General features: G+C 44.1%; 1 protein-coding gene across 6 annotated transcripts in view; it reads left to right on the top strand.

Moving 5' to 3' along the window:
* The window catches only part of SPATA7 (spermatogenesis associated 7), a 38,985-nt gene extending 31,263 nt beyond the window's left edge, over positions 1–7,722 (top strand). For 3 of the 6 annotated variants that reach the window (XM_025295132.3, XM_025295131.3, XM_006061471.4), the window contains 4 exons: positions 1,797–1,850; positions 3,685–3,762; positions 6,733–6,790; positions 7,032–7,722. In XM_025295132.3, the coding sequence (XP_025150917.2) occupies positions 1,797–1,850; positions 3,685–3,762; positions 6,733–6,790; positions 7,032–7,592 (751 nt within the window). In that variant the 3' untranslated portion in view covers positions 7,593–7,722. The remainder of the gene's footprint in view (positions 1–1,796; positions 1,851–3,684; positions 3,763–6,732; positions 6,791–7,031) is intronic. The other 3 variants (XM_044924659.2, XM_025295130.3, XM_025295133.3) reach the window with 3 other exon arrangements.
* Positions 7,723–14,911: the final 7,189 nt, after the last annotated feature.

The raw sequence follows: 14,911 nt of genomic DNA, 5'->3' as shown, positions 1-14,911 counted from the left end.
TTCCCCAAGGCAGACCCTGCAGCGCTGGTGCTCGCCCGTTCACACGGCGTAGAGAGGGCTGGAGGGCCGTACCGCTCGAGGACTCGCCGTGTGTGATTTGAACACTCATCATATGCTTCGTAGAGGAGGCACTGTTTTTTCAAATGATTCATCGTGTTTAACAATTACGGAACACTGCCTGTAAATAAAAATGATAGGTGGTTGGTCGTATAGAGCCTAAAAAATGCCTCTGATAGCTTTAACTGTCAAATGCATTTCCAGTGTCAGAGTTTGGATATGAGATGAAGGTGGTAGAAGGGAAAAAAGGACTCAAAGATCAAGAATGACCTCCTAGAGGAGGTCTCCTTCCTCGTGGAGCACTGGTAAAGAATGTGCCTGCCAGTGCAGGAGACTTGGGTCCATCCCTGGTCTGGGAGGACCCCACTGCCAGGGAGCAGCTAGGCCCGCGTGGAACAACCATTGAGCCTGTGCTCTGGAGCCGGGAGCCACAGCTCCTGAGGCCCGCAGGCCCAGACCCGCGCTCCGCAGCAGGAGAGGCCACCACTGCGAGAGGCCTGCACACTGCGGCTGGGGTAGCCCTCACTCTTGGCAACTAGAGACAAGCCAGAAACTAGGAAGATAATAAATAAATAAAAAGTAAATGGTTTAAGAAAAAAAGAATCAAAGACATCCTGTAGCAAACTGGAAGCAAGCACATGCAATCCCTCAGGGCCCGGGTCTTTCCTTAGGCGTTTCCTTGGGGAGAGCTCGCCTGTCAAGGCTTTGTGGGGGTTTGAGGGGAGAGGAGAGGGGTTGTTGCTAACTGCTCTGTCTAGAAATTCTGCTGCTTTAGCTCTCATCAGTTGAGCCAGTCTGCAGTGAATATAAAGAATGACTTCAAGAAAGCGATAGTCATCTTTCCTAGTCCGTCAGTTTAGTCACTCAGTCGTGTCCGACTCTTTGCAACCCTATGGACTGCAGCACACCAGGCCTCCCTATCCATTACCAACTCCTGGAATTTACTCAAACTCACATCCATTGAGTCAGTGATGCCATCCAGCCATTTCATCCTCTGTCGTCCCATTCTCCTCCCGCCTTCAGTCTTTCCCAGCATCAGGGTCTTTCCCAGTGAGTCAGTTGTTTGCATCAGGTGGCTAAAGTATTGAAGTTTTAGCTTCAGCATCAGTCCTTCCAAATGAACATTCAGGACTGATTTCCTTTAGGATGGACTGGTTGGATCTCCTTGCAGTCCAAGGGACTCTCAAGAGTCTTCTCCAACACCACAGTTCAAAAGCATCAATTCTTTGGCGCTTAGCTTTCTTTAAAAGAAGTAAAATATTATAATTGAATATACCTGTGAATAGAAAGCTTGGAATTAACTAATGATGATATAACTGAATAACAAACAGAATTTATCATAATGGCCAGCTTACAGGTTTTTTCCATAGGAAAATATGTTTCCAAATGTTTCCAACATGATTTATATTTTACCCTTATTCAAATTGATTATCCTTTTTACATGATAAGTTTCGTAGTACAATTTTTAAAAGGATTACGAATTTGTAATTAGAAGACTAGTTTAAAAAATCTGTCTTTGCTACTTACTAACACATGACCTTAGCAGGTTACTTAGCTTTTCTGCCCTTTGGTGATTTGTTTAGAACAGTAATATCTTCCCAATATACTTGATAGGGTTATCCTAAAGATTAGATAATGAATGTGACAAGTGCTTTGAAATTCTGAAACCTGTTTATTACTAATATATTACTGTATGCCAATCATTGCTTTGTTCAGATATTCTGATTTTCTCTTTCCAGGGCAGTATGTCAATATTCGCTGCAGCCTCCTTCAGGGAGAAAAATATATTCTGAGTAAGAGCTCTTTGACTGCCTCATTTTGCTTAGTGGAAATGAAGAATTAAGGCTCACAAATTTTTATTAAATAAGTCAGGATTGAACATGAATTTTTCTTTACAACCAGCTTTGGGGTTTGGTCATATAGTACACACTAAATTTGAGAGACGGAGAAGGCGATAGCTCCCCGCTCCAGTACTCTTGCCTGGAAAATCCCATGGACGGAGGAGCCTGGTAGGCTGCAATCCATGGGGTCGCGAAGGGTTGGTTGGACACGACTGAGCGACTTCACTTTCACTTTTCACTTTCATGCATTGGAGAAGGAAATGGCAACCCACTCCAGTATTCTTGCCTGGAGAATCCCAGGGATGGGGGAGCCTGGTGGGCTGCCGTCTATGGGGTCGCACAGAGTCAGACATGACTGAAGTGACTTAGCAGCAAATTTGAGAGAATTATTAATGATTCTTGTTAATATTATTGATAATATTATCCTGAAATATCTGAAATAATTATTAATCACTTCATTTTTATGTCTAATGAAAATTGGCCCCTAGATTAATAATACTTGCTAATTTTTTATAATCAGTACCCATAATTTTTATAAGTAAAAATAATGAAGATGAGATTTAGAGAAGTGCAGCCTTTTGGTAGCTCAGGATACTGTTCTTGGGCTTTTTTAACCTCACCAGTTTTTTTTTAATAGATAATATACTTCTGAGCTTGAAAGTTGTTTTAATTGGGACTGCATTTTTTTCAGGGAAAGCAATCTATTTTTATAGCGTTTCATTTGTTCTCAAATTTGCTGCCTGTGAATTGGTTTGAAAGCATAATTTTCATGCAGTAATCTTCTGCTTGGTACGCTAGTTAACTCTTCCCCTTAACGTTGACTTATTCCGTAACTGAAGTGGTTTTAGGCATCCCTGGTGGCTCAGCGGTAAAGAACCCACCTGCCAGTGCAGGAGACGTGGGTTCCATCCCTGGGATGGGAAGATCCCCCTGGAAAAGGAAATGGCAGCCCACTCCAGGATTCCTGCCTGGAGAATCCCATGGACAGAGGAGCCTGGTGGGCTACTTGCTATTTACATTTTCTGTCAATTCACTGATTTTTAGCTAATTAAGATCAAACTTGTAATAGTACCCTACTTTTTGTGTAATAGCTACTAAAATATATAACTCATAAGAGAGTATAACAGAGAAATGTACCCAAGTAATTAAAAATTACCACTATATGTATGTACACAGATTTTTTCTACTCGAATATTTTTCCTTATCTACAATCTTGTCAAGAAAAAAAAAATTTTTTTCTGCTCAATAAATTTCTCCACCTTGAAACCAGATGCTGTCCTCAGAGCAGGAGAGGATTTTGTCATTGAGGTTCCTGCTTCTCTGGATGACCTTCCTCTTTCCCTTCTGCCTCACAGAGGGACTCACGCCTCCGTGGCCGGACCTGGCCAGGAGCCCGAGGACATTTAAAATGCTCGTCAGGAACACAGCGTGCCCCCACAGAGTCACCCCTAAGTCGCCCTCTTGCCCCTTTGCCTGGTTGCTTTCTGTTTTACTTAATCCCTGCTGCTTTTTTACTGCCTGATCAGCGTGGCAGACGTCTATGAAATATTACTCTATCAGGGAATACTTTCTCATCTTTAGTAAATATCCTTGCATAATTTGAGAAGGTAAACATATATTTGTTTTATAATGTTCCTCTTGATAATGTGAGATGGAAGTGCGTTTGTAATAGTACAGATATTTCAGTATAGCTAGTTACGCATCCTCTAATTTTCAGCGTAAATAAGCAGTAATTTTTTTTTAATAAGCAGTAACTTTTATGCTGTATATCACTTTGCCTTCACAGTGAAGAAGAACTGTTGTATCTGAGTTTCATTGAAGATGTAACAGATGAAATTTTGAAACTAGGTTTATTTTCAAACAGGTTAGATTTTTTAAATTGTATTGTGGTCATTGAACTGTACATTAAAAACTCTTTGGTGTTAATTTTATTTATTTTCACATATTAGGAAATGAAAATTATATTGCTTTCTTAGGGGACCGTATTCTTATAATTGATATAAATTATAAAGCACATTTAATTCATACTCTTCCAGGGAATCCCTGGTGGCTCAGATGGTAAAGAATCCACCTGCACTGTGGGAGACCTGAGTTCGATCCCTGAGTTGAAAAGATCCCCTGGAGGAGGGCATGGCAACCCACTCCAGTCTTCTGGCCTGGAGAATCCCATGGACAGGAGCCTGGTGGGCTACAGTCCACGGGGTCGCAAAGAGTCGGACACGACTGAGCGACTAAACACAATTCATACTGTAAGGCAGGTTCACAGTTTAGGGGAGATAGAGAAAAGAATAGAGATTTTATTCATCTAAATACTGTTACATCCCTTAAATACAAAGAGCAAATTGCCAGAGGTGGGGTGGTGGGCATGGGGGGAATGGGGCAGAACGGTGGAAGGGAGTCCGAGGTACAGACCTGCAGTTGTAAGCTAATCAGATCCTGGGGACATAACGTGCAGCGGTGACAGCTGCCGTTGGCAACGCCATGTTGTGTATTTGAAAGGTGCTGGAAGAATAGATCTTACACGTTCTCGTTACAAGAAAAGACTTCCTCTGTAGCCATGCGGTGGTGGCAGCGGTAGCTGCACTTGCCTGGCTCTCGCAGTGGATACAATAGCAAAGCGTTATGTGTGTTCCTGAGTACAGGCTACAGGGCAGCCATACCTCAATTTCAAAAAAAGAAAGAAACGGTATCCACATTTGAAAGAAAACCATAAAACTGTCTTTATTCAGAGATGACATTATCGTACATGTAAACATCCCATACAGAGAAAAGACAAAACTACTACATCTTTTAGTTTATAGTAGGCTAGCACACTAAATTTTTGCTGCTTCTTTGCAAAATTCCATCATCTCTTCTTACTATCTGAAACTGTCATGAAGATCAAAAGCAGGCTTTTTGTGTTACGACTGTTACTAGTAACATGAGGACAAATTAAAGACTAGGTTTGCACACAGCCAGTGAAAGGGGAGGTTTGTGAAACCATCTTAGTACTATGTATCTTAAGGAACCCGTTGTCCTGAACCAGCTTGAACTTTTATTTAGCTGAAATTCATTTAGATGAAACTTTCTGATGTGTATTAGAAGACCCTACTTTGTATATGCTACATGCTTTCCCTGCATAATAGTATGTCAAGTGGAGGCATTTTTAATAAGTTGTTTCTATTTAACAACGTGAATATACATACTACTCCTGAACTGTAAATTTTAAAATTGGTTAAGATGGTAAATTTTATGTTATATAGTTTTGTTTTTTTACCACCACCAGAACAAAAACACTGCCTCCAACTATAAATCAAAAAAACAAAAGATTAGAAGCCAAAACAAAGTTGACATGAAAAATACACATTCATGCTTAAGAGCATTAAAACTCACATTTTTCATTTAATAAGGCTTTTTACTGTGACAGTTTTTATAGTAGCACAATAAAATGGAGTCAGCCTGCATACTGAATAGTAAAGGTTCAGTTGAATAAATTTTAGAATGTTTATAATAGTCAGGTCTGTTCAGATATTTTAAATGATGTTGCAGAAGTGAATTTATTGCTACATAAAGATGTTCAAAATAATATAACTGGTTAGAAAACAGTATAGATATCAAAACAGTATGTATTATTTAATCCCAGTTTTCATAAAGAAATATATATGCATAGAAAAGTGCCCAGTAAACATCAATGATAGTTGTAAAATAAAGAATACAGATTTCTTGGGCTTTTTAAAAATTTCAAAATAATTCAGAATAATTAAATCTAAGATTGTCTCATAACTTCATTGATAGTAACAAATGAGTAGTTTTCAAAAAACCAATTGATACACGCCTGTGGTAGCTAGACAGGGCTGGTGTAGTTGAAAGAATGTGCCTGAAGCCAGACACGTCTGGGTTAAATGCTCTTGGTGGCTGTGACCTCGGGGGAGAGGAAGTCCTCGTCTTAGATGTACTGCTCTCTCATCTTGGAACGGGCTTTCTAACACCGTTCTCTGCCGGTGTTGGCTTCCCAGGTGGCACTAGTGGTTACGAACCCACCCGCCAATGCGGGAGACCCAAGACGCAAGGGTTCTGTCCCTGGGTTGGCAAGACCCCCTGGAGGAGGGCATGGCAGCCCACTCCGGTCTTCTTGCCTGGAGAATCCCGTGACAGAGGGGCCTGGTGGGCTACAGTCCATGGGGTCACAGAGAGTCAGACACGACTGAAGCGACTGAGCACACATCTATTGGTCATGATTAGAGATATAATGATTATCGCATGTCCAGCACAAATGGATTGAACCCGGGTCTCCCACATTGTAGACAGACGCTTTACCATCTGAGCCACCAGGGAAGTCCACAATAAGTGATAACTTTAACTTACTATGTCAGTTTACCCTGAGTGGAATATCTTTTCAAGTATAATTTAGGAAACATTGTAAAGTAATGCTTTTATAAGAGAATTTTCTTTAGAGTTTGCTTTTGGAGGATGAGTGTATGTGACAGAGAAAGGGAGGAGGGAAGGCTTTTGGTGTTTGTGAGAGAGAAAAAGGATACAGAGCTCTTTAGTGGACGGGGGAGTGTTACAACCTCATGTCAAACCGTTTATTTCACAGAAATGTAAGCAGCGTGCAGTCTCTCAGAAGAGACATTGGCATCTGTTAACATAACTTAAACATAGTAGAAGTCACACCGGCTTCCACACTGGAGAGCTTGATAGAACAGAGGAGGATTATAGTGTGTATCTTTGGAAAGAAAAAGGGTCATCTAAAACAGATTTTCCAGCCTTTAGTACTTTAGTTATGGCATGACTCTCTGTATTTAGTTGGTTTTCTGATTTTGAGACCATTAACATTTTTATTTATCATTTGTAGGTTTCTGGAACGACTGTTTGAGAGACATATAAAACAAAATAAACATCATTTGGAGGAGGTTTGTTTTAACTTTATAAGAAAAATCCTAATATAGAAAGAATTTGCAAGTTTACCTTTCTCTCAAAGAATGCATTAAAAGCAGACACTTTTTTTCTCTTGCCCTTTCTGTGTATGTGGGGAGAGGGGAGATACAGGCGGAATGAGGAGGAAGCAGTATTAACCCCATGGAGGTGAGCAGCGCTGCAGCAGCCTTGACTCACCTAATTAATATAATTACTCTTGTATTTTTTTAATTCCAGGAAAAAATGCGCCAGCTGCTACATGTCTTAAAGGTGGACTTAGGCTGCATGTCCAAGGAAAACTCAGTAAGGCTAGACGACGTGGATACATTGCATTTATGTGATATTGAAAAGGCTGAGAATTTAGAACAAAATGAAAATAAAAGTGAACAAGATTTAATCATTCAACAGGAACGTCAGGAATACCAAAAAGCTTTGAACATGTTATTGACTATACCAAAGGAAGAGAATGAGATAGTCTCTTCGAATGAATTTTTCCTCCCCATCTATAAATCAAAGTATACAGAAGGGGTTATCATTCAACAGGTGAATGAGGAAACAAATCTTGAGACTTCAGTTTGGGATGAGAAAAATGGAAGCGTGTCAGACAGTTTGCTAGACCAGGAGACCTCCGTGAGCGTCATTGAGGGCGACAGTGATGCTGAGAGGGCGGAGGCCTCCACGGAGCTGTGCTGCCTCAGTGCGGCGCTCGTGCCTGCCGTGCAGCTGTGCAGAGTCAACGACAGTCAGGAGGTGGAAGGACCGACGCTGAGAATCATGGAAATGAGCATTGAGGACTGATCTTGGATGTCTGATCTTCACCAATAAATATCCCGAATGGCCAATCATTCAATATTCCTATTTTTTCTTACTTTTATATGTTAAGAGTTCTGTATTTGTCTATGTTGTATAATAAATTACTATGAATTTAGCAGCCTAAAACAACACACATGTATTATTTATCACACAGTTTCTGTGGATCAAGAGTCCAGGCACAGCTTAGGCGGGTCCTCTCTGCCTTTGGTCTCACACACGTACCAGCCAGGGCTCGGCTGGGGCCACGGGGGTAGCCTCTGCTTCCAGACTCTCCCAGGTGGTTGGCAGGACGTCTTCCTTGTAGCTTTCAGTTTGAAGGCTTCCGTTGCCTGCTGACCGTGCCCACTGGAGGCTGTTCCCATTCCCTGCCGTGTGGCCCTCTCCATAGACCACTCACAGCATGGCTGCCTGCCTCTCTAAGGCTCACGGGAGAATGAGGGAGGCTCTTCTAGCCGGACGGAGTCTCAGAAAACAAGCCTGACGTGCGTCACAGGAGTGACTTCCGTCACCTCTGCCGTTATTCTCTTGGTTAAAAACAAGTCACAGCGGAGCGCACACGTGTATTACACAGTACTCTGTTTTCTCACGTGATAGTATAATGATGAGAATCAGAAAAGTAAAAACTATCTGAATCAGGGTTTTCTAAATTAACAGGAGAAAGGATCTATTTTTAATTCTTCTGAAATGAATGCCTTTTCTGCTGATGCTAAATATACATAGATATCTGTAAAGCTAAATTTGCTATTGGAAAAAGTGATTCATGCTTACCTGTTTGACTTGAAGCTAAATGCAGTGCTTACCTTTATAGATAGAGTTAAAAAAGCGAGACCTTTTTTGTTTTGGCAATTAGGCAATTTACATTTATTTGGAACAGAGGCTAACCACAGTCTGTAATATATTCTTTGTCATAAAAAATAGTGCTTTAAATAGAAAATATTCTTTACCCTTGGGATCAGCTTATTCCCCATGTCACTTCTTAATTAAACTACACCTTTCTGTCTGCCACTGGAGGAGTCTGGTACGACAAGCAAAATCATATGTGTCCACGCTACTGCTAAGTCACTTCAGTCGTGTCCGACTCTTTGCGACCCCATAGATATCTGTCCGTAGTATTCCTTAAAATTTTCTACTTCTTTTCCTGTATTTTGTGATTATTAAGACATGGGAGCATTGTAAAATCAGAAATTTAGATTGGATATTACTGATGCTATAAAATAAAGATGTTCTAAAAAAGAAAAAAAAAAGTCACAGGTCTTGCCCACATTAAGAGGCAGGATACAAGGGTGTGAATGTGAGAAAGTAAGAATCACCCAGCTCCCCTTAGGGCCTGTGGACCACAATTTCTGAAGTCCCTTGATAGGGGAACAGATTTTACCTAGACATAGTGATTTTGCAGGCACTGGGGGAAGGGCCTATAATCTGGAGTAGCTCCTAAAACATTAAGCATCGTCTGCTGTCATCTTGGGGCTTCCCTGGTGGCTCAGATAGTAAAGAATCTGCCTGCTAAGGCAGGAGACCTGGCTTCAATCCCTGGGGCAGGACGATACCCTGGAGGAGGAAACGGCAACCCACTCCAGGATTCTTGCCTGGAGAATCCCATGGACAGAGGAGCCTGGCGGGCTAGTCCATGGGGTCACAAGAGAGTCGGACACAACTTAGCGACTAAACAACAACAGTCTCTTTACTTTCTTTCCTCTCTTTCCTGCAGTATCTAAAGCGTCTAGGCCTTTCAGTAATCAGTGCACTTGGATGGCCTATTGACTGAAACGCCATCCCTTCTTGTGCAGATGAACCTTCTACCAGGCCCAGTCTGATACCCTCCCCTTGCCGGTGTACTTCATGAACAGGATCCTTAACTGAACTCAGATACGTCTCAGAAGACTCATCTCTCCTGAGGTCTTTTCAACCACTCACAGTAATGGAAATATGTGAGTAACTTAGATAACGGTTTCATGCCTGGGCACCATGGAGGATAAAAAGATGAATCAGAATATGGGTGATAACCCAAACGTTCTTCTAGAAATTTAGCAATTCCCTCCAAGTATCTCATTCTTTAATCCAAGCTTTTAGCACTCTTTTGCCCACACAAGCGTTTCCCAAAAGGTGGTGTGTATCACTGGAGGTATTAGAACTGGTTTCTGGTGGTGGGTGGATGACAGTCTCATGTACGGGAAACTGTTCAGAACCTGGGCTCGGGGACAGCCTGCAGTACGGTCGGGCTGGGTGCCCAGTGTCAGGCCTCAGATCATCCTGTGCATTCTTTCCTTGGCCCTGCCGACCCCCTGCTCTCACCTGTGGAGTTGTTATCTTACCCTCAACAACAAAAGATGCAAACAGGCAACTGTGGAAAATCTAAACCGCCAAGATCTGTCAAAAGTCCAAAATAGGGATTTACTTGGCTTTTGGACTTCTAAATACACTGTTTTATCCAAGAAATTAGCCATTTTCTAAATTGTGTAGAGAATACATTTCAATATTACAAGTCTAAAAGACTGCATTTGCATAACTATTAATATCTATTGAAATAATTATGTAAAAGCCATTCTTTGAAATACTTATAAATATATGTTACCCAAAGTAGGCATATGGACTTCCCTAGTGGCTCCGCTGGTAAAGAATCCACCCGCAATGTGGGAGACCCCAGTTCAATCCCTGGGTCGGGAAGATCCCCTGGAGAAGGGATAGGCTGCCCAGCATGGTGTTCTGGCCTGGAGAACTGCATAGTCCATGGGGTCGCAAAGAGTGGGACACGACTGAGCGCCTTTCACTCCGCTCCACATCCCGCAGTCCTCTTTCACCCTCTGTGACCTTTCTTGGCGCCCACCTGGGTCTCCCATCACTCACACATGCCCCACTCTGTCCCGTCTGGGGCTCCCCCGCTCCTCCAGCCCCCAAGGCTCCTGCCTTCAGCTCCAGCCTCACCACCACGAAGCCCGCACCCACTTGCGCTTGTCGGCACCCCATTTCCCCCTCTGCTGGAGCTTACGGCCTTCCTGCTGCACCTCCCCACCTGGGGCCCTGCCCCAGACTCCCTGCCTGCTCAGACACCTCAGTCTTCTCTGCCTTCCAACTCTGGGTACAGCCTCTTGTCTCTGAGCCCATGACCCATCCTGACTATATGTTTTAGGGTTTTCTGTTGTTATCCTCAGGATTCCCTGTAAAATTTATAGAGATGAGCTGGTTTAAAGATTTTTTTTTTTTTTTTTTTTTTTTTTTTGGTTTAAAGAAACATTAAAAGTGGTTCTCAGATGGCCAAGGTTCTGTAAAGGTGAAGTAAATGGTAAGTCTGGGAAACACTGGCTTGGTCTCAGATCAGGATATTAATTTCTCTTTCCCTCCGCTTCTCCCACAGCTCATTCTTTGATTTGCAGAGTCGTTGATGAGTGTTTTGAGCCCAGTCGCTCAGGTTTGATCCTTATGAGCTGTGACTTTAAGCTGGTTACTAACCTTCCTCCTGCTTTTCCTGTGTTGAACCGGGTAGTTACAGAGCCTTCCTTGCAGGGTTGTAAGAAGTTAAACAGGTTCTTAGAGAAAGACTCACAGGCCGCTACTGTTATTGTCAAACAGACCAACAGACCATGTCACTCCCTTCTCTAAAACACAAGCCAAACTGAGTTTCCTCTTGCTAACCGGAAAAGGTACAGGCGCCTTTGCATTTGTTTATAAAGTCATGCTTTCCTCCCAATTCATCTCTCGCTAGGCTCGCCCAAGCATCCTCAGCATCTTAACTGCTTCTTCCCAAATAGGTCGCTCCCGTCTCTGCCCCTGCACCTGCCCTCCGCTCCAAACACCATCTCCCCTCTGGGGCCCCTGGGGCTGAACTGACAGCCCAGAGGGAAGGTGACACAGGGAGCCTGAGCAGCTGCTCCGACAGATGTCCCCTGCTCTGGGTGAGACCTTCCACGTCTGCCGTGCGATTATCATACTGTTTAGACTGCACTTGGTCTCCCGTCCTGGCGCTGGGCTTCTCAAGAGAAAGAACCTGTTTCTCTTTGGAGCCTCAAAGAACGGATGCATTTGTTCATGCACAGAGACAGTTTGACCCGGAGGGGAGGTTTAGCTCTAGACAAGGTTATAGGGAAACAGGACAGATATTTCCTCCTCTCTTTACACTCAGAGGGCAAATTCCCCATTTAGAAGGAGCAATGTAGCAAATTGCTAAATTACATGAAAATGTCATTTGCTCACATTTCAAATGGTTTAAAATATAAATTAGCATTCTCCTAAGAAGCTTTAAAAAGCCACATTTTTTTCCCCCAGTGAAAACAATTAGAAAAGATCAGAATAGCTTTTATGGGGCAAGATGACAATTCCCCCAGTGGTTGAATTAGCTGTGTGGTCACCAACAAATTACTTTATTCTGGGCCTTTGTTTAAAAAGAGTTCCGATTACATGATCCAAAGATTTCTCTTAGTTTTAATATGCCAAAGTTAACATTAGTTTAATTCTTAGGCTCTTTAGAAATTACAAATTAAATAATCTACACCTAGAAGTGGGGACCCCTCATCACCCTTCACGCGCTAGTATAGTCTTGGAAAGCCGCCTGCTAAACTCACACTCTGGTGATAGGAGATGCTCGCAAGCGTGATGGCTTGCCCAGACCTCTTAAAAGCAGCAGGGGCATCCGGTAATGGCACATCCCCACCAAAACAAAGCTGTGTATTGAATTCCAAGGCCAGGGAGAAGACGCTTTGAATTGGGGTAAAGAAAGCTTTGCTCCAAAGCCACCCTTATTCCCTTGAGAACCGTCCTGTACCAACATTCAAGTTTTGAGGCAAAAATGCCTGGCAGTCCTGGATGCTAGGGCTCCACACTCACCTTCCAAGATTTTAGAACAGGTGGGTTGAGGTGGGCCAAGATGGCAAAGTAGAAAGACCCCGAGCTCACCTTCTCTCATGGGCATACCAAAATTACAACTATTTACAGAACACCTATGAAAAGTACAACTGCCTACAAAAAAAGATCTTCTCCAATTAAAGATATAAAGAAGGACTCACAGACGGGTAGGAGGGGTGGAGCTGCATATAATCAAATCACATACCCCCCAGGTGGGCAACATACAAATTAGAGAATTACAATTTCAGAGGCTCTCCCCGAGGAGCAAGGGGTCTGAGCCTCACACTGGGTTCCCCAACCCAGAGGTCCTGCACCTGGAATATGGACCTCCAGAATGTCTGGGCTTTGAAGGCCAGCATAGCTGGCTCTCAGGAGTCTCAAATTCAGTCCTAAATAGAGCCCCATTCTTAAAGGGCTCACACAAAATCTCATATTCCAGAACCTAGGGTGGAAGCAATAATCTGAACGAAGTCTGGGTTGGACGTTCCTGCCAGTCCCGAGAGTCTCCTGGAGAGGCAGGGGGATGCGGGAGCCTGCCCTGGGGACTCAGGCATTGGCGGCAGCACGTGGGGAGCTTGTTCTACCACGTGGGCACTGGTGTCGGCCAGCACCATGTTGGAATCCACCCTCTAGCTTATTTGGAGGCGGCCGTGGCAACCCACTCGTGTTTGTGCCTGGGGAATCCCATGGACGGAGGAGCCTGGCGGGCTACAGTCCAAAAGTCTCAAAAGTCAGAAACGACTGAGCGACTTTATCTATCTGTCTCTAGCTTATTAGCCTCGGGACGCAGCTCTGCCCCTGCCCACAAGCCTGTAGGCACCAATACTGGGGCACTTCAGCCAAACAGCCAGCGGGGCAGGGACACAGCCCCACTGACCTGCAGACTGTCGTCTAGTCGCTGAGTCCTGTCCGACGCTTTGCGAGCCCATGGACTGTAGCCCACCAGGCTCCACTGTCCAGGGGATTCTCTGGCAAGAATACTGGAGTGGGTAGCCATGCCCTCCTCAGGGGACCTTAGACAGGCTGCCTAAAGATCCCCCTGAGCCCACAGCTGCCCTGGGGCCCAGTGCTGCACCCCCAGTGGGCCCAGTCCTGGCCCCAGCGCACAGCAGGGGACCGGAGCCCCAGTCCTTCAGCCAGAGGACACGGGACTGAGCCCCCTCCACCAGCCGGGGCCACGCCCCCACCCCCGGGCTTCCGCTCGGGCCTCAGGGCTGGCCTCACGGGCTCACCAAAGGACAGCCACTGTGCGAGCTCTTTGAGCCCCACGGACCGACACACGGATGGCCTGACACCAGCCTCTGCACCCAGCCCCGGAACAGACCAGCATCTCACATCTGTCAAAATGGCCATCTTCCCAAAGACCACAGACGACACGTGCTGGCAAGAATGTGGAGAAAAGGGATCCTTGAACACCTGGCAGGAGTGGGAATTGGCACAGTCACCGCGGAGAACAGTACGGAGGTTCTCGAGGACAAAAAACAGAACCAGCACAGGACACAGCAGCTCCAGTGTGGACGGTATACCCAAAGAAAGGAGTCACGCAGTGAAAGATACATGTACGCCAACGTTCATAGGATTATTTACAACAGCTGAGACGCGGAAGCAACGAAGAGTCCATCAACAGATGCGTGGATAAAGCAGATGTGTTGTGAGTATATATATGTAATATGTATTGGTGTGTGTGTGTGTGTGTGTGTGTGATGGAATACTGCTGCTGCTGCTGCTAAGTCGCTAAGTCGTGTCCGACTGTGCAACTCCATAGACAGCAGGCTCCCCCATCCCTGGGATTCTCCAGGCAAGAACACTGGAGTGGGTTGCCATTTCCTTCTCCAATGTAGGAAAGTGAAAAGTGAAAGTGAAGTCGCTCAGTCGTGTCCGACTCTTAGCGACCCCATGGACTGCAGCCCACCAGGCTCCTCCATCCATGGGATTTTCCAGGCAAGAGTACTGGAGTGGGGTGCCATTGCCTTCTCTGGATGGAATACTACTCTGTCATAAAAAAGAATGAAAATTTTCCATCTCCATCAACATAGACTTGAAGGGTTTTATGCTTAGTGAAATAAATCAGAGAAATCCCATACTGTGTATCACTTACATTTGGAATCTAAAAAATACAACACACTAGGGAATATAACAAAAAAGAAACATATATAAAAAGCTAGTGCTTACCAGCCAGGAGAGGGATGGGGGAGGGTTACGCAGGTGCAGGGGGCTAAGAGGCACAAAGTGCTGGGTGTAAAATAGATGAGCAACAAGCGTTTATTATACAGCACAGGGAACACAGCCAGTGTTTCCTAGTAACTATAACTGGAGTGTAACCTTTAAAAATTGGGAATCACTGTGTTATACACCTGAAACATATATACTGTAAGTCAAGTATACCTCAATTAAAAAAAATGAAAACAATTTTTTAAAAGGTGAGTTGACCGCTGTTTTTCCTGTGAAGAATATTATTTTATAAGTTT

The sequence above is a fragment of the Bubalus bubalis genome, chromosome 11 (assembly GCF_019923935.1).
Source record: "Bubalus bubalis isolate 160015118507 breed Murrah chromosome 11, NDDB_SH_1, whole genome shotgun sequence".
NCBI lineage: Eukaryota > Metazoa > Chordata > Mammalia > Artiodactyla > Bovidae > Bubalus > Bubalus bubalis.
This window is presented reverse-complemented; position numbering and strand designations above follow the sequence as displayed.